Source organism: Schistocerca gregaria, chromosome 2 (genome assembly GCF_023897955.1).
Source record: "Schistocerca gregaria isolate iqSchGreg1 chromosome 2, iqSchGreg1.2, whole genome shotgun sequence".
In the NCBI taxonomy this organism is placed as follows: domain Eukaryota; kingdom Metazoa; phylum Arthropoda; class Insecta; order Orthoptera; family Acrididae; genus Schistocerca; species Schistocerca gregaria.
In genome coordinates, this window is record NC_064921.1 from 962,111,497 (window position 1) to 962,130,256 (window position 18,760).

An 18,760-nucleotide genomic window follows, 5' to 3' on the forward strand; every position below is an offset into this window, starting at 1 on the left:
CACACACACACACACACACACACACACACACACACACACACAACCACTGTCTCTGGTTGCTGAGGCCAGACACAGTGGTCATGTGTGTGTGTGTGTGTGTGTGTGTGTGTGTGTGTGTGTGTAACTCAGATCAAAGCCTTTTTGGCTGAAAGTATGCTTGTTTGACAGTCTTTTTGTTGTGCCTATCAGCGACTAAACATTCCCTTTATATGGTTAGTAGCAAACTATCCTTCTCATAATATTGTCATTAGTCCATACTGGCACTGTTTGATTTTACATGGACAATCTGACAGTTAAGATAAACAACAATCTGCAATTGGGTTCTGGTGATGCTGTAGTGTACGGGAAGATGTCATCAGTGAGTAATTGTGAGAGGGTACCAGATGACTTGGGGAGAATTTTTGTTTTATGTGATAAATGACAGAAGAAAAGTGTAAATGAATGCAAGTGAGAAGGAATAAAAAACCTCTAATGTATGAATACAGTATTAGTGATGTGTTGCTTGACACAGTGATATTTGTTAAACATCTGCTGGGTGTAACATTGCAGAGCAACATAGAATGGAACAACCATGTAAATGCAGTGAAGGCAAATGGTTGATTTCAATTTACTGGGAGAATTCTGGAGGATTTAGCTTATTTATAAAGGTGATTGCACACAAAATACTTACGTGACCCATTGTTGAGTATTTGTCAAGTGTTTTGATTCCCCAACAGAGTGGATTAAAGGAAGAAATCGAAGTTATCGAGAGGTGTGCTGCTTTCTTTCTGGTAGGATAAGTCAACAAGTGAGTATGATGGAAATGTTCTGTAAACTCAAATGGGACTCCTTGGAGTGAAACAAGTTATTTTCATGAGAACCTATTGAGAAAGTTAAGAGAACTGGCATTTACGACAAACTGCAGAATGATTCTATTTCCACCAATGTACATCATGTGTAAGGATCACAAAGACAAGATAATTGAAATCAGTGGTTGTATGTAACTGTGTAGACAGTCATTTTTTGCTCCTTCTATAGTGAGTATAATGGGAAAGATAATGACTAGCAGTGATCCTAGGTACCTTTCACCATGTAAAATTGGTACATGTAAGGAATGTGTATGTTGTTGTAGATGTCAGAGTTATATGCCCACTAGTTATACAAGTGATGAAAGGACTGAAACCATGTGTCTACATTTACATCTGTACTCTGAGAGCCACTGTATGATGTGTGGCGTATACAACTTTGTGTGCAGTGTCACTTCCTGCCTCTTCTGTTCCAGTCATGAATGATTTAGAGGAAGAACAATTGTGAGTTTGAATCTCTGTAATTTTCTGTTTCTGGTCTTTTTCCAAATTGTATTTAGGAGGAAGCAGTATATTGATTGACTCTTCTAGGAACATACCCCCTCGGAAATTTAACAATAAACCACACCACAATGCAGAATGCCTCTCCTGCAGTGTCTGCCTCAGAGTTGGCAGCTGCTCAGGCAATTGTCGCATAGAACAAAAGGAGCAATCCAGAACGGGGCAGGGGAGGGGGGGAGGGGCAATAGGGTAGAGCGGGGGGGGGGGGGGGGGGGGGAAGTGTGCTGTCTCGTGGACCATGCAGAGACATGACGATGCCAAGAAAAGGCTGCAAGGGTCAGTGTCGGGAGGCTGTGGGGAAGGGAGGGAGAGGGGGGGAGGGATTGGAACAGGAGAGCAGTAGAGAAGGGGAGAGACTAGTGTGTGTATTGGCAGAGAGCACAGTGAGGGTGAGATACGTGAATTGGGAGGAAGGGATAGGACCAAGGGGGTGGAAACTTTTGGGTGAAGGATGTGGGGACAGCATTCTGCTGTAGGTTGACACTGGAATAATTTCGGAAGCACAGAACAAGACTTTTGGTCAGGCGAATACAGGGTTATAAATACAAAATCAAATAGGTGTAATGCAGGAGTCAGTTTAATAATGAATAAAAAAATAGGAGTGCGGGTAACCTACTACAAACAGCATAATGAACGCATTATTGTGGCCAAGATAGACAAGAAGCCCACGCCTACTACAGTAGTAAAAAGTTTATATGCCAACTAGCTCTGTAGATGACGAAGAAATTGAAGAAATGTATGATGAAATAAAAGAAGTTATTCAGATAGTGAAGGGAGACAAAAATTTAATAGTCATGGGTGACTGGAATTCGGTAGTAGGGAAACGTAGTAGGTGAATATGGATTGGGGCTAAGAAATGAAAGAGGAAGCCGCCTGATAGAATTTTGCACAGAGCACAACTTAATCATAGCTAACACTTGGTTCAAGAATCATGAAAGAAGGTTGTATACGTGGAAGAAGCCTGGAGATACTAGAAGGTATCAGATGGATTATATAGCGGTTAGAGAGATTTAGGAACCAGGTTTTAAATTGTATGACATTTCCAGGGTCAGATGTCGACTCTGACCACAATCTATTGGTTATGAACTGTAGATTAAAACTGAAGAAACTGCAAGAAGGTGGAAATTTAAGGAGATGGGACCTGGATAAACTGAAAGAACCAGATGTTGTACAGAGTTTCAGGAAGAGCAAAAGGAAACAATTGACAGGAATGGGGGAAAGAAATACAGTAGAAGAAGAATGGGTAGCTCTGAGGGATGATGTAGTGAAGGCAGCAGAGAGTCAAGTAGGTAAAAATATGAGGGCTAGTAGAAATCCTTGGGTAAAAGAAGAAATATTGAATTTGATTGATGAAAGGAGAAAATATAAAAATGCAGTAAATGAAGCAGGCATAAAGGTATACAAACGTCTCAAAAATGAGATCGACAGGGAATGCTAAATGACTAAGCAGGAATGGCTAGAGGACAAATGTAAGGATGTAGAGCTGCATATCACTAGGGGTAAGATAGATACTGCCTACAGGAAAATTAAAGAGCTCTTTGGAGAACAGAGAACCACTTGTATGAATACCAAGAGCTCAGATGGAAACCCAGTTCTAAGCAAAGAAGGGAAAGCAGAAAGGTGGAAGGAGTATATAGAGGGTCTGTACAAGGGCGATGTACTTGAGGACAATAGCCGGCTGGGGTGGTCAAGCGGTTCTAGGCGCTACAGTCTGGAACCATGTGATGCCTGTGTCCATTCAGCAACAAACTTTCCATTCGCATGAATGGACACAAGCAGACAGTGTTTGTTGGTAATGAGGATCATCCTGTGGCTAAACATGCCTTGGTGCATGGCCAGCACATCTTGGCACAGTGTTACACCTTCCGAGTTATCTGGATACTTCCCACCAACACCAACCTATCCGAACTCCGGAGATGGGAACTTGCCCTTCAATATATCCTCTCTTCTCGTTATCCACCAGGCCTCAATCTCCGCTAATTTCAAGTTGCTGCCACTAATACCTCACCTGTCTTTCAACAACATCTTTGCCTCCACACTTCCGTCTTGACTTATATCTCTGCTCTTACTCTTTGCCTTTAAATATGTCTGCTTGTGTCTGTGTATGTATGTATGGATGGATGTGTGTGTGTGTGTGTGTGTGTGTGTGTGTGTGTGTGTGTGTGTGTGTGTGTGCGCGCACGAGTATATACCTATCCTTTTTTCCCCTTAAGGTAAGTCTTTCCGCTCCCGGGATTGGAATGACTCCTTACCCTCTCCCTTAAAACCCACATCCTTTCATCTTTCCTTTTCCTTCCCTCTTTCCTGACGAAGCAGCCGCTGCTTGCAAAAGCTCGAAATTCTGTGTGTGTGTTTTATTCATTGTGCCTATCTACCGGCGCTTTCCCGCTTGGTAAGTCTTGGAATCTTTGTTTTGTACCTATCTGCTACTCAACATCTGTGCTATATGGTGAGTAGTAACTAGTCTTTTCATAATATTGTCATATTCCATCATGGATTTTCCATTGTTTGGTTCTACATGCACATTCATTACACATACAGTATTTTGCATGGCACAATGTGCCTTATATCGGTGCCACTCATTACCTTTCCTTTTCCACTCACCAACAGAGGGAACAAAAAATGACTGTCTACGTGGTATATGGTTTCGTGCGAGTACTGATTTCTCTTATCTTGTCTTCACAGTCCTTACACATGATGTACTTTGGTGGCTATAGAATCGTTCTGCAGTCTGTCGTAAACTGAGTGATGTATTATTAATAAACTGAATTATTTTAAAGTTTTGCATTTATTTTGATGTTTGGGTGACCTGATGTCTTATTTGAACAGGCTCTCTGCAGATGAAGAATGTGTCACCAATCAGATTTTGAAATTAAATGCCAGTGCTAAGAGTCCAAAGAAACTGGGAATGAATGAATGTGATCGCACAAAGCCTAGAACTCATGGATCACTTCCTAGCATTGATTATGATGAAACAATTCAAGACATTGAGAATGAAAAGCAAGTTGTGGATGCTGTGGCAGAAATTCCAGAGACAGACATTCTGGCAAAGAAGAGTACTGAATCAGACGACGAGGGATTTGGTGAAGCTCCAGAAAAAGGTGGTCAATCAGAAGATTACATAAGAGAGAATAATTTGGATAGGATACAGCCATTCATAAAGTTGGCTTCAGGGCTGTTAAATGAATGGAGCTGTCTGAAAGAAGTTTTTCGCATACCAAAAAGGGAGAGAATAGAACAAATGAAAGAGCATGAACGAGAAGCAGGTGAGCTCCTTTCTGTAACTTTTGTGAATTTATTGTGTGTCTTTTGCATTTTAATTATTGGATCCTTTTAACAGTTCAGTTGTCATTAAAGACTTTGAACTGATAAGAAATTTGTGTCATTTGCAAAGTGATTGTTTGAATTATGAAGCAAAGACATATTAGACAGTTTACACGCCTTATTTTGTTCATTTTTGTACACACTTTTGGTATATGATTTGGTGGGTAAATACCAAACTACAAATCCAACGATCTGGGGTTCAATCTTAAATTGGTTGTAGCATTTTTTTTTTTTTTTGTCACTTATTTCTTGCTTCATATCTTAAAGTAATTTGTTATTGGGAAAAATGCCAAGTTGTGGAGTACAATAATGCTTTCGGTCCTGTTGTAACTATCTGGCTAATGCAATTCAAAGTTTAGAACAAGGTAAGGACATATGATGTCCAGTAAATCCTTGCCTATTGGAAACACACTGGCATTCAAAGCGACATTCTGGTTGACGAAGCCTTTAATTTTTTTTTATATAATTGAGAAATGGTCAGCAATAGCAACAGAATGCAGTATGCACTGGACATTTGATAGGACAAATTCAAAGATGAATCACTGGTTGTCAATTAGAGCTGCAAAAGTGACTAAACATAAACAGCTCTTACACAAAACTATTGAAGAAGGATTTTTACTGGTATGAAGGTCTCAGAATTTGGGTGAAAGAGAAGTGAATTGAAAAAGTGTTTGCTTTAAAAATTGTAATGATTGAAATTTAGGCAGCACTTATGAAAACAAATGGCTGACGAGATCCTAAGCTTAACATTAATTCAACCGCTCAGAAACTGAAGAAGAATGTGAAGTTACAACCTTGGTTTTTATAGATTTGGATTTTATGCCAAAAAATACCTATAGTTTACCCTAAAAAATTTTTTTAACTGTTTGTGTTAGATGGCACTTTAATTGACAGAATTCAATTTTTCCAATTATTGCAATTAAGAACCTACGCATTTCATTCTAAATTACATTTGCAATTAAAATGTGAACTTTTTTGTTCTAAGCAGTTGATATTTTTGTTAAGAATGTAGTTTAGGTTTGTAGGTTTGATTGTACAGTAAAATTTCTGTGGTTAGACATTTGAACTAGGCACATTTGTAATAGGTGTTTTCCCTTTAGAAATGAAAATCAAAATAACTTTAACTTACGGCGAGGCTACAAGAAATTTGTATGCTGCTGTATCTCTTTATGCTGAAAGTTTTTTTAACAGGCTATGATCTCGTACTACTATTCATCATGTTGTAAAACATGCCACCTAAAAAGAAAAGAACTTGCAGAACAGCAGTTACGAGGAACAGCAATAGTGAAATTGCTATACTAGTTGCAGTGGCTCATGATGCACATGCAAGTACCCGAGAAACATCTCACCAGTCATAAATCGCGCACACAAAGTGTTTTAGGACCCCTAAAACATCACAAATACCATCCATACATTGTCTCCATGCGTCAAGAACTTCATGGGAATGATTTTCAGGATCAAACAGGGTTTTTGGAAGTAGACAGTCATGCGATTACAAAAGGACCCGCAATTCTTTTGTTGAGTCATTATTCTCTGATTAGTCAACTTTTACGAACCGTGGTAAAGTTAATCATCTTAACATGCATTTTTGGAGTGTAGAAAACCCGCACTGGATGTGTGAAACTGATCATCAGTGTTCTTGGTCTGTTTACATTTGGTGCAGTTGGTAGGTGACAAAATAATTGACTCCCTAGTTTCTTAAGGCACATTGAACACAGAAAAGTATCATAAGTTATTGCATGATGAGTTACTGATACTATTGGAAAATGTAGCCTTCATAGGCAAGTGGTTTCAATATGATGTTTGTCTGGCACACAACCCTGCAATAGCCCAAGAAGTAGTAAATTGTGTTTTCAATGGTTGCTGCTTCGGTAGTGGTGATCTGGTAAAGTGGCCTACCAGATTATTCGACCCTAAATTGCCGGATCTTTTCATGTGAAGTTTTCTTAAATACAAATTACATACAGAAGTACAAACTACTCTATAGAATGTATCAAAAATGCTTGTGCAAAAAATACAGCAGATATGCTCATAAGTTGTGTGCATGAATTTGAAGCATGAATTAATAAATGTGTCGAAATGGAAGGTTGTCAGTTTGAGGATTCAATGTGAATTACAAAAATGGTGAGAGGCCAGGGGACTCTCCAAATCAAGCACCTCAGTATTGTGAGAGGCCAGGGGCTCTCCAAAATCGAGCACACCAATGGTGAGAGGCAAGGGGTCTCACCAAAATCAAGCACCCCAATGGGAATGGAAAACTGTTATATCCACTTCATTGTTCCTGTATCACACTAAAAGTAGATTATTAACCAGAGATAGAAATGTTTAACCATAAAAGTTTTATTGTTTAATTAAATTTGCAAAATGAAATTACATTTTTCACAAAAATATCAACTGTTCAGAACAAAAAAGTTTACATTCTTGTCGCAAGTGTTAAATGGAATCAAATGCATTGCTTCTCAGGCAATATCCAAAAAAAAAAAAAAAAAAAAAAAAAAAAAAAAAAAAAAAAAAAAAAAAAAAAAAATTATCGATTACATTGCCATCTACTTTGACTTGAAAAAAGTAGGTGTTTTTTGGTGTAGGATCCGAATCTGAAATAAAAATGGTGGGGTCCATTTGAAAATAAAAGGTTGGGGGTAGCCAGTCTTAGCACAAACAGATGTCCCCTTTGAAAATATTAACTTTTCATCTGGAGCATTTTTTAGTACAATTCAAATTTTTGGAGTTATTTAGTTGTTAAAAGTTAAAACATACTTCTTCTGTTTTATAGAAGCTCATTGTCTTAAAAATGTTGAACCTAATAAGAACCATTGCAGTCTTGCAAAACTTAATTAGAGCTAAAAGAAGAAAGAAAAGACGTGTAACGGAAGATTTCTCTGCCACCTCAGATGAGTAGGTGGTGTGAAGTATCACATGAATATCTCCTATTTGTAAAAGTGTGTATAGAGATTCATGCAGTCATTATGTTGTGTTTTGCAGTTTTGTTGCATATTATGCTTAAAATAATACACACTTTACGGGGGAATGTGATACCTTATGGAGTATTGCAGATGTTTTGTTGGCTCTTAATCAGATGATAGCACAGTCCTAGTAACTATTAAACGGTGGCATGAACATCCAAGAGAATGTGAACAGTGCACAAGTCAACTGTGTCTTCCGCACATTGTGAGGAAAGAAAGAATACATAGTTTGGACATATATTTAGTGATTCCTTTTGAGGGAAAGCTTTATCTCAATGACTTTGTTGTTTGATGAACTTTGTTGTGGTCTATCCTGTCAGTCAGTTGAAAGTTTGCTTCTACTCGGCTTAGCCTCTTTCAATTTGTGGCCATAACCACTACTTGTTTCATATTTCTACTATGAATAGATTGGTAACTTGACCAAAGAACTTTCATATACAGTAGCAGATTTATAAATGGAAAACTAAGAAGACTGACACGAAAAGCAGATACAAATCCCTTCTGTTAGTACATTGATATAAATGGCTTTCTTTTTATATGGTCTATGGGTGGGATAGGTTCAAGGTGTTCATTCTATTTTTGAGTACCTGCCACTATATTTCACGTGGAGGAGAATAACCTTTTTGTTTTTGAAAGTTGCAGCAAACCTATTGACTTACCTGGGCATTTACACAGAAATGGCAGGTCTATTCGTGGAATGAAATTCCTAAGGTAATCATTGTAATGACAGAGAGGGAAGTGTGGTACCTCCACAAAAATAGGACAATAAGAAACAGTATATAGTGTAGCTTTTAATAGCCACAGTAAACAAAGAAAATTTATCGATTTTGTACGAGAGCAAGTATTAACAATACAATCAAGACCAGAGTAATTCTGCATTCCATAAATGGCAAATCACGACATCCTGTAAAAATAAAGCAAAGCAGTTGTTAAGCATTTAAAGAATATCATCGTGGAAATGCCATACAGATCTTCTCCAATCAATCAGTTTGCCCATAACTGAGCATTGGCCAAAAACTGAATACACAGTGCTATTACTTTGGGATGTTGCCTCATTCTGGTACTGGAACTTTAAAGATGATATGAAATTATGTTTGGATGGGAAACTCTGTAATACTGACAATGTGGTATAATGTAGTGAAGTTTGAAGAAGTTTTGAATTTGGTATAGTGCATTTCAAATCTACATATGGTAGGAGCCAAATTTGATGTTAGCAGCACAAGAGGTGAAGAGTACGGATAAACCGTATAGGCTTTGATAGCTTTCAATAGTGTAAACCAGCACAGTGTTCAATTATTTGAGTGATGGGAAAAATGTGCAGCATCGGATATATATTATGAAATTTGTGTTATCCAAACATTTATTGATCAGGGTTCACTTGGAATTTCATGGAGATTCAGGAGTCACAATGAAAACCTTCAGTTTAGTACATTAATGTCCTCCATCACTGCGGTGGAATTATATATGATTTTTAAAGCTCGTAGGCTATCAAGTTTAGAGAAAATCTGGATTTCATATAACTCTGCTTCAGAAATGTTATTTGTTGTTAAAATGTGTTTTAGCATACAGTGTATGATAAAATTTAAATAGGAAAACTATTTTTTTTACACCTGACTGTGGACTCCATTAGCCATTAGGTCATATGGAAATAAGACCACTGAAGTACAGCATTCTTAGTTAGAGAATGGAGTAGAAATTTTGTGGATTAACTGTTGCAAAGGTTTAAGGCTGACTAATCATAAATAATCATTGTTGTGTGAAGGTATTCCATGAAGAAGTTAAAGTGCTACAAAACTGTGACGAATGGCTATGTTACATACTATGAGGATGGTACTATTAGTGTGGCAATTGTGTAAAAGAATATGAGGGTATGAACCGAATCTCTGTGAAAGAAGGGAGAAATAACAAGAAGAATAATGATAGATAACATTTATCATCAAGATTATTGTGAAATAAAATTTTTCTGAATAATTTCTTCATTTAACTGCAAGCATCAAAATTGGTTTTCATAGTTATTTTAGCGTACTTGTTTATGGTACCGACTATAATCAGTGAGCATCAGTGTCAGATATTATCTTTTTTATTAATCTGATTGAAATATTTTACAAAATGCATTTCTTACAGGTTTTGTAATTACAGTACTTGGTAGAGGACAAATAGTAAAGCAGGGTAAATAAATCTTGCTGTAAAATGTGTGGTCTGTGAGAGTTGAAAGTATTACTTTAGAATAGTAATAGGAAAGTAAGCAAAACTGGTTTTCTCTTTAATTAATACTTAATCAATCTGATACAAAGCAGCAACAAGGAACTAATGAATATGTTGATACTTCAGCCTAACTGTGTGTAATTTACAATTGCTTCCATTTCAGATCGTGGATATAAAGAATATTTGGATAAAGAAGAAAAGCCAGATAAACAGTCATATGATCGGTATGTTATGTACATATTTGTTTCTCATTAATATTATAATACTGTGTAGAACCGAAATTGTATATTTCATTGGGGACATTTCACACATTGATGTCATTATTTCTTGCCACAAGTATCATATTTTTGTCTGTGGGTCATGTTTGAATTGGACTATAATTTCAGTTATAGAAGTGATTAGGAAACTATTATTTTTCTCTTTTTTGTTTTTGTTAAGTAAAATTAGTTTTTTAAGTTGTTTGTTTTAAGTTGTTTTTGTTTTGTTGACAAGAATTGTGAGACGTACCTGTTGATAAATTTTAATTGGGCATCAAATTATGTATTATGTTCTTCAGGCACTGGCGACAAGAACGTTTCCATAGTGAGTATGAAAAGGGAGTTCGTAAAAGATCGAGAGATTCCCCTGACCCAGAAAGAGTTAAAAAAAACTCAAGATTTGATGATAGGTTTGTATTTTACTTGATATACTGGAATAAGCTCAGAAAATTGTTGTATTTAAGTGTTTTGTATATCACAGCATGTTACCGTTGCTCAGCATAAGGAGCAATTGTAGTATGAGAGGCACAGCACTCTTACAAAACTAAAATGAAGTATATTATGGCTCGAGCATCAAAGACAACAAATAGAATAACTCTATTTGCAGAAAATGGAGGATGTGGTATAACAAATAATGGCATTAAAAGGAAACAGGATCCCCCGTTGTTGGAACCACAAGTTTATATTGGAGTAATCAATCTAGAAAGTGTATAAAACAAAACTATTAAAAAATGCGTTGACCTGTCAGTTTCATGTTTATACTATGACAGTTACATCAGATATTACGAAGAATTGTCACTGCCTAATATTTGCCATAGTAACATACATGACAACCTGTATACTATGTTATAGGACAAATTGCAGATCCTATTGTATTAACTGACACATATCACTGAAATAGAGGTACGTAGGAGGCCACTTATAATGGTTTATAAACCTGAAAACTGGTTTTGGCTAATAAACATTTCTAGTGCAGCACAAAGTATATAGAAAATGTCATTTAATAAATATCCGAAAGCTGTGGAGCACTGAGCATTCAAGATTTTTAAATGCTAAAGAGATGCTCATATTCATTGATGGAATGAAACCAGAGTAGTGATATATTTACAGTAGGCAGTTGAACACTGCGAAACATTCTCAATGGAATTTAGAGAATTGACTGAATCGTAACAGTAAAATTTTGGTCAGTAATGTAAAGAACTCAGAAAACAGAGCACTTGATACCACTAGCTTCACTTGAAGCATATCAATTGACAGTTGCAGCTGATCTTAGTGTATTCAGTTTTGAATACTAACCAGTTAGTTGGTGGTGTTGAACATATTAAATTCTCAGAACTGAAGGGAAGTTAGAATCCGCCTCAGAAATTCACTATTAATATTTGTGTAGAAACATATTACTGCTCTCTGTACGATAAGCTCAATGTTCATTATTAATGGAGTTGAAATATAAATGTGTGCTAACATTGCTTTTATTTTTACCTTCTTGCTTTCTTCCATATTCTTTATGTCCGCAAGTTTTATGCAAAATATCAACTAGGTGTAATTATTGAAATACCACAACCAGTCCGAGGTGAATGTCTACTTATTAAAATGTTAATTTCCATTTCAATAAGAATTTATCTATTGGGATACCTTATGCCGCTGTTTATTAATTTTTAGGCCTCATACTCTGCCTGCAACACCGGTTGCTGCATTTATCGTTTTGTTTTCTTGTAACATCTGATCTGAATTTATTATGTAACTCATAGTTGGCTCCCAAAGGTAGTTGAGAAATGTATAAAATAGAAAAGAGAACAGAAGTTCAAATTCCACGGTGGAATGACATATGAGTTAGGAATATAGATTTCTGCAAAGCATTCTTTTACAACTGAAGAAATGTACAAAATACAATAGTAGTCATTAAGGCTATCAGCTAAAATGAAATTTGCACAGTATGTAATCACAGTGTTTGTAAATAATTGTTCACTGCTCAGCGTATTCTACAACCTTTTCAATGCTTTTTATCTACTTCTAAATAGGGGAATATTTTCCTGTACAAAATCAACCACTTCCTCTGTTCCTCAACTATTGGCACACAGTCTGTGTGTCTTTGAATTGATAATACCGAACCAATTAAATAATTTGAAATGAGACTTTTCCTTACAGAAGTAGGTGACAATTGATGAAATGTGATGTAAATGTATAGATAAAAAAATCTACTCGCCAAATTGTGGCAAGAGAACACACATGCAGAAAGGTTTAATTTTTACAAGCTTTCAGAGCCAGGGGCTCCTCCTTCTGGCAGAAGAGTTGAGGGGAAGAAAGAGGGGTGAAGGAAAAGGAGTGGAGAGGTTCAGGGAAAGTGGCACAGTTCAGAAAAGTCATGCAGAATCCTGGTCCTAGGTTTTATTTTGGAAGAGACAAGACATACTTTCGAAGTTTTGCTGTGTCAGTCTCAGCAGTAGTTTGTATATTGATGTGCTGTGTTGCGTTGCTATGCAAAAGCACCAGAATTCCTGAAGGGTGGTTTCAGTGAAAAATTGCTGTAAGTTTCTGCAGCATGATGGATGTATTCCACAGATTGATTATTACCCTCTTCCTCCCTAAATCTATCAGACTCAGACTTTTTTTAATATTTGCTGCATCTATACAGTAACAAACTTAGTATCTTGTATTGTTGATGTCCACTACAGTACCCATAAAAAAAATTCAGTTTTTCACTTTCAGCCGTTAAGAATACCTAATATATGTGTCAATGTTGGACATTTTCTCATACTGTAGTGCTGTGGCCTGTTGTCGGAACACACTGATTATTTTTAAGGGAAGTTAAAACAGGTTAGAAAATCAATGACAAAGCCAATATCTTGCATTATTACAGTATTTTGTGAAATAAAGACTAGGTGCCATTGTTGTCTGAGTACCCCTTGTAATTTTTGTGACTTTCTCATGGAATGTCATTAAAACAATTAAGGTGTAAAGCAAGATTTTTTTAAATTATGATATGGGAGCATGTGTCTATGCATGGTGTACAACACAACCATTGATTTCATTGGCAAGTAAATATTTGTTACCCCTAGCTGTTGTTACCAGAAATGGAGCTTACAATATGGACATTGTAAGATGACAATTAATACAGTGTGTTGATTTTGTAAATAATATACGTATTTTCATTTAGTGCCTTGATTTATAAGCACACTAGATGAAACAGTTGGCACCCAGAGGAGCGATTATTTTAATACTATGTGACACCACCTGTGGCCTAGATAATAACTTCAATTTGGCAAGGAAAAAGAGTCCACGAGTTCCTTCAGTTATGCCATATCCAGCTGAAGCCAGTCTTTTAATGATTAGATCCTTACAGCTACCAAATTGCAGAGATGTTGATTTTTGTGTTTCACTACTCTTCCAGATAGTCTCAGATAGTTTCTATGAGATTATAATTGTGTTATTTAGTGGGTTACTTGAGGTGGTATATGGTGCCTGAGTATTCATGACACAAAGAACATATGCATGCTATTGTGCAAACACACCTGTTGTTATTTTGGAATATGAGGTGTCCACAGCATACTTATAATAAAGATTTAGAAGACAGGACAAATTATTGAAATAAACTACCTCCTTCATATTCATGTGGTACAGAAAACACTTCCAAAACACCACTGAACTATCTCCAGCCAGAACTGCATCCTCCACACACACCATGACTGAAATGCCTCATTGGGCCGTCAGTACACTTCATGCCTTGCATTGTTTTAAAAGAGACAAAATTGCAGTTTTTATGACAACATAAAATGCCTCCACTTGGGTACTCTCTTGTGTTGATGTTGTTTGGTCAATTGAAGCAGTTCAGCTTTAATGTTCTGTTGCAAGCAATGGTCTTTTGTAAGGTACTTAACTCTGTATGATCATTGCGTGCTGTTGTTTGCTCGGACACTGGTTGTGATGGACTTGCCTTCACTAACAGATAAGGTTTCTATTGGGTTGGAAACCAATTGTTGTTGAGCAGGTGTGACAGTCGTCTCCAGTCCCTGTTGATTAAGGTATTTTTATGGGCATTGTTTTTACTCCTTATTACTTGCCTGTGAGTGATGCGCCATCCCTTTGAGACAAGTAGGACAGTCATTCATACTATGATTGCAGCCACAGGTATGTCCAAACACAAAACCTGCTCTCTGCCATTCTGTTGTGACTCCATGTTGTACTTTGTCGATTCTAGACAACTGACTTCATAGACACCACTTGCCATAAATTACTTCAGTGTTCAATGATCATGTGATGCCATGGAACCACTTGTACACCATCCACAGCACTCCAAAATGATCAGTGTGCTTTTTTTAATGCATTTACTAATATTTTGTCCTATGATCTTACTTTTATGATTACTGATGATGTAGAAGTTGATGTGACTTTTAAGCCTGGAAAATTTTCAAAATGATCTTAATTTTGCAGTCCGAAATTGGAATAATTTTTCTCACAGTAGATTTCTTTTTTCAGAAGTCAAGTTTTCCTATTGAAACATACCACAAACAAAATATGTAAACAGTAAAATCCTCACATAGAAGTAAAATATCCAATGCCGTTTAAAGACTAATATTAAGGAGAGAAAAATTTTGTGAAAACTATAATGTGAAAAATAATCAATTTGATGGATTTTAGTGAAATAGAGCAAAATCTGTAATTTTTTTTACAAGATATTGTGGAATTATTTCACTTTCCATTTTTTTAAAAAAGCACTGAATCCGAAGATGACAGTTCATTAATATTCGTAACTGATACATATCGAATATTGAAACTGCATTTTGTCTTCATTTTTCCCCAAGGCTGAAATTCATGTGTAGTCTTAAAATGACACATTTTCCACATAGCGAGGGGGGGGGGGGGGGGGGGAAGAATCTGGCAAAAAGTTACACAGAGGTTGGCAGAAAATTTAACACCAAAATTGAAAAAAAGATAAGACCAAATTTGGCAAAAAATAACACCAAAAATGGAAGAGAAAGTAGCACTGAATTTGGCAAAAAATAGCACCAAAATTGGAGAAAAATAACGTGACAAATAAACAGAATTTGGCATCAAAATAGCACTGAATTCAGCCAAAAATAGGATCAAAACTGGCAAAAAAATAACATCAAGATCAACAAAAAGTATCATTAAATTTGACAAAAAGTACACCAAATTTCACTGTAAAATAAAACAAACAAATTATTTCCTGTCTCTACTAATAATGCAATTTAATAGTATCATAAAACTAAAGACAAATTTAAAATTTTTAGATGAGCTGCAATGCCATAAGATGAGTGGAAAGCCTGAAATATGTTCCGTCAATTGAGATTGAGTAATCAAGAAATTGTATGGTTGAGTAACCGTATTTTTAAAGGACCTCTACAAATTGTGTAACTTAAAGAGGAAAAGAATCAGTATTGAATTAAGTTGTGAAAGTTTTACAATTTTCTGCTTGATAGCTTATACAGGGTATATATGACCCGGGATAACCAGGAAATCTGGGAAAAACCTGGTAACTTTTTCATCTGGGAGAAAACTGGGAAAAACCCGGGAATTTTTCGGAATCCCGGGAATTATTCATTGTTTTAACTTTCAGTTAAATTTTTGCAATTTTGACTTTTAAGAATTGATTCTCTAGCAAAGAATGTTACTGTAGCCTGCTGCTGGCCGGAGTGACCGAGCGGCTCTAGGCGCTATAGTCTGGAACCGCGCAACCGCTACGGTCGCAGATTCAAATCCTGCCTCGGGCATGGATGTGTGTGATGTCCTTAGGTTAGTTAGGTTTTAGTAGTTCTGAGTTCTAGGGGGCTGATGACCTCAGAAGTTAAGTCCCATAGTGCTCAGATCCATTTTTGGTAGCCTGCTACTGGAGAATGATGTTACAGCAATAAAATATAAACGAGAGGAAAAAACATAAATAAAACTTTAGTGGCAAAGGAAATGCGCAATTTACAACAAAACACCGTGCACGCACAAGCGTTAGCAAATAGCAAAAATACGTCAAAGGCCGTAGGGCGAAGACTATGTAATTCTTTGAAACAATAAACTGCTTGCTATGAGCATGACGACACAACTGTTCCCAGTGGGTTGTTACGCATGCGTAGTTGACTCGCGTAGAAGCAGTACCTTCTCCCGCTTCCCGCTACTTGAAGTTTGGCTGTTAGCTGTATCGGCACTAGCAGCCAGCAGCCAGATGCAAACGAGAAAAATTTTTCTCGCATGCTCTAACGGCCAGATTTGGGCATGCTCAAGAGTTGTCTGAGTTGTAGTGGGGAGGGGGTTAGTCTCCACGTGATCCGTGTTTACGTTAAGTGATTTTGCTGCTTCTCTTGGTGTACAGCTCCCACGTCAAATGAAAAGAAAACAGATTTCTGTGGCCGGGGGCTATCAAGTGAATTAAAATACATTCACGTAATTACGAAGGGCAAAAATATATTATTAGTTTCAATTTTCTGATTTTATTTTATTTCCAAGTTAGTAGCAGTCAATTATTAATCGCCTTGCAGAACAATGAAGTTATTTTTGTAAGTTTGCTAAAGAAATTTGGCTTTATTGATCTTTACGCTGAGGCAATCATTTTATTTGAATTGAAGTGTTTCGTTCTACAGTAATGGCTAGCTCCAACTGTACACTGAATTTCAAGTGCATGTTATCATCTTCTGCCATGTATGGCATTAAGCCATAATAAAGAACGAGAATTGAGATTGTAGAGTACTGGTACTCCAAGAAAATTTACATCCCAAAAACCACACTGAAAAGCTTAATATCAGATGGGACCAACTTCACTGTGAATCTGGAAAAAGCCAGTTTGCATTTCAAGTCGAATTACGCATTTTAGTGTGGTTTACGAAATTCCTATGCTCTTTGGAGTATCCTCTGATGCCCTGTTTCTTTTATGGTGTAACATAAGCTCTCTTAGTGCTTTATACACACGAACATGTGGACTTCCTACACCACTGCAGTTGCACACGCACAATAATGCCTGTTTTCTGGCACTCTCTGGCAACTGGTAAATTGAACCTATTTCTAACAGTCTCCAGATAGTATTGCAAACAGTGGTTAGAAAAGCATTACTTTCAAAATAAATTTCTTTTTGCCCAAGATGAATTATGTCACGTGTGAGGAAGTTGGGTGGATTTCTAAATCACAGATCGTTCGAAACAGAACAGTTCGAGGACCAGCCACTTAGAAGAATTTCGAGCTGAGATGCTTATGTCATAATTTTAAATTTACTGGCACATTTGTGAGATGTATCTTAAAGTATAACACACGCAAAAAAAGATCAATATTACATGTGAAAGCTTATCTTCTGTTGTAGCGTGTTAATCTTAGAGACCAATATTATATGTGAAAACTTAGCTTTTCTTTTAGATATACGGTACTGTGTACATTAATGTAAACCGTTAACTTTTCCTCTTTGTGTGTTCGCACTACGTAACCACTGATCTTGCTATTGGCTGACTAAAAGACATGTCCAATGCTCTGAATATCTGCTGTCATCGACTGGCGAAATCTCGTAACTTGAGATATGACTGGCTTACAAAAGGACATCGCAACCTCAGTTTGAACACTCTGGAAACTAACGCACCATGTTTGGTGCAATTCGAATTTATACTTTCGTAATACGAAAATAAACAGCGTATATGTTGCTGCAAATCAAAGGTCTTTCCAAAACTTCTCTCCTTTTTTTTTAATTAAAAGTCTTTCCAAAACTTCTCTCCCCCGTCGTTTTTTTTCTCCTGGAAGTTCTATGTGATTGTATAAAATGTAAACGATTCAAAGGATTGATAAGTTTTACAGTTACGAGGGAAAATCGATGGAAAACCTACTGTCATTTAGCACAGAAAAAAGTGTATTTTCGCCCGGGAAAAAGCATATATTTTAAACAGAATATCCGGGAGAAATCCGGGAATAAACCAGTACGTTTTTTCCTTGTCCCCGTATACACCCGGTTATACATTTAAATGTTTTCAAAATATATGTATTTTGTTAACAATATATTGTTGATATGCTGTCCATGAGAACTTACATCATTCATTCAACATCAATCAAAAAGCAGATAAAATTTACATTTGACCTGTACTTATAGTTACTGGTTGAATGGCAATTCATTGCCCTGCAGTATTTGAAACTGTGAGTGACAGATATAAAGTCTGTAAGGAAGCATTGCTGGAAAATTATTGTACCTTTTTCTAAATTGTAGTGTACACTTCAGACTCTTGTTGAAAAGAACATGCCTAGTATGTTTACTTTCTACTGGTAACATAGTGACATATGTTACATTTTCAAGAAGCAAAGTAATTTGAAGTATATATGCACTACTCTAGAGGACGTCGTTATCAGGAAAAAGAAAACTGGCGTTCTACGGATCGGAGCGTGGAGTGTCAGATCCCTTAATTGGACAGGTAGGTTAGAAAATTTAAAAAGGAAAATGGATAGGTTGAAATTAGAATTAGTGGGAACTGGTGAAGTTCGGTGTCAGGAGGAACAATACATTTGGTCAGGTGAATACAGGGCTATAAATACAAAATCAAATAGGGGTAATCCAGGAGTAGGTTTAACAATGAATAAAAAAAAATAGGAGTGCAGGTAAGCTACTGCAAACAGCATAGAGAACGCATTATTGTGGCCAAGATAGACACGAAGCCCATGCCTACTACAGTAGTAAAAGTTTATATGCCAACTA

General features: G+C 36.6%; 1 protein-coding gene across 5 annotated transcripts in view; it reads left to right on the forward strand.

Annotated features, from left to right (window-relative positions):
• LOC126335445 (uncharacterized) overlaps positions 1 to 18,760 on the forward strand; it is a 226,621-nt gene that overhangs the window by 106,841 nt on the left and 101,020 nt on the right. For 4 of the 5 annotated variants that reach the window (XM_049998734.1, XM_049998737.1, XM_049998735.1 and 1 more), the window contains exons 10-12: positions 4,176 to 4,612; positions 10,002 to 10,062; positions 10,395 to 10,505. In XM_049998734.1, coding sequence (XP_049854691.1) covers positions 4,176 to 4,612; positions 10,002 to 10,062; positions 10,395 to 10,505 — 609 coding nt within the window. The remainder of the gene's footprint in view (positions 1 to 4,175; positions 4,613 to 10,001; positions 10,063 to 10,394; positions 10,506 to 18,760) is intronic. The other variant, XM_049998736.1, reaches the window with a different exon arrangement.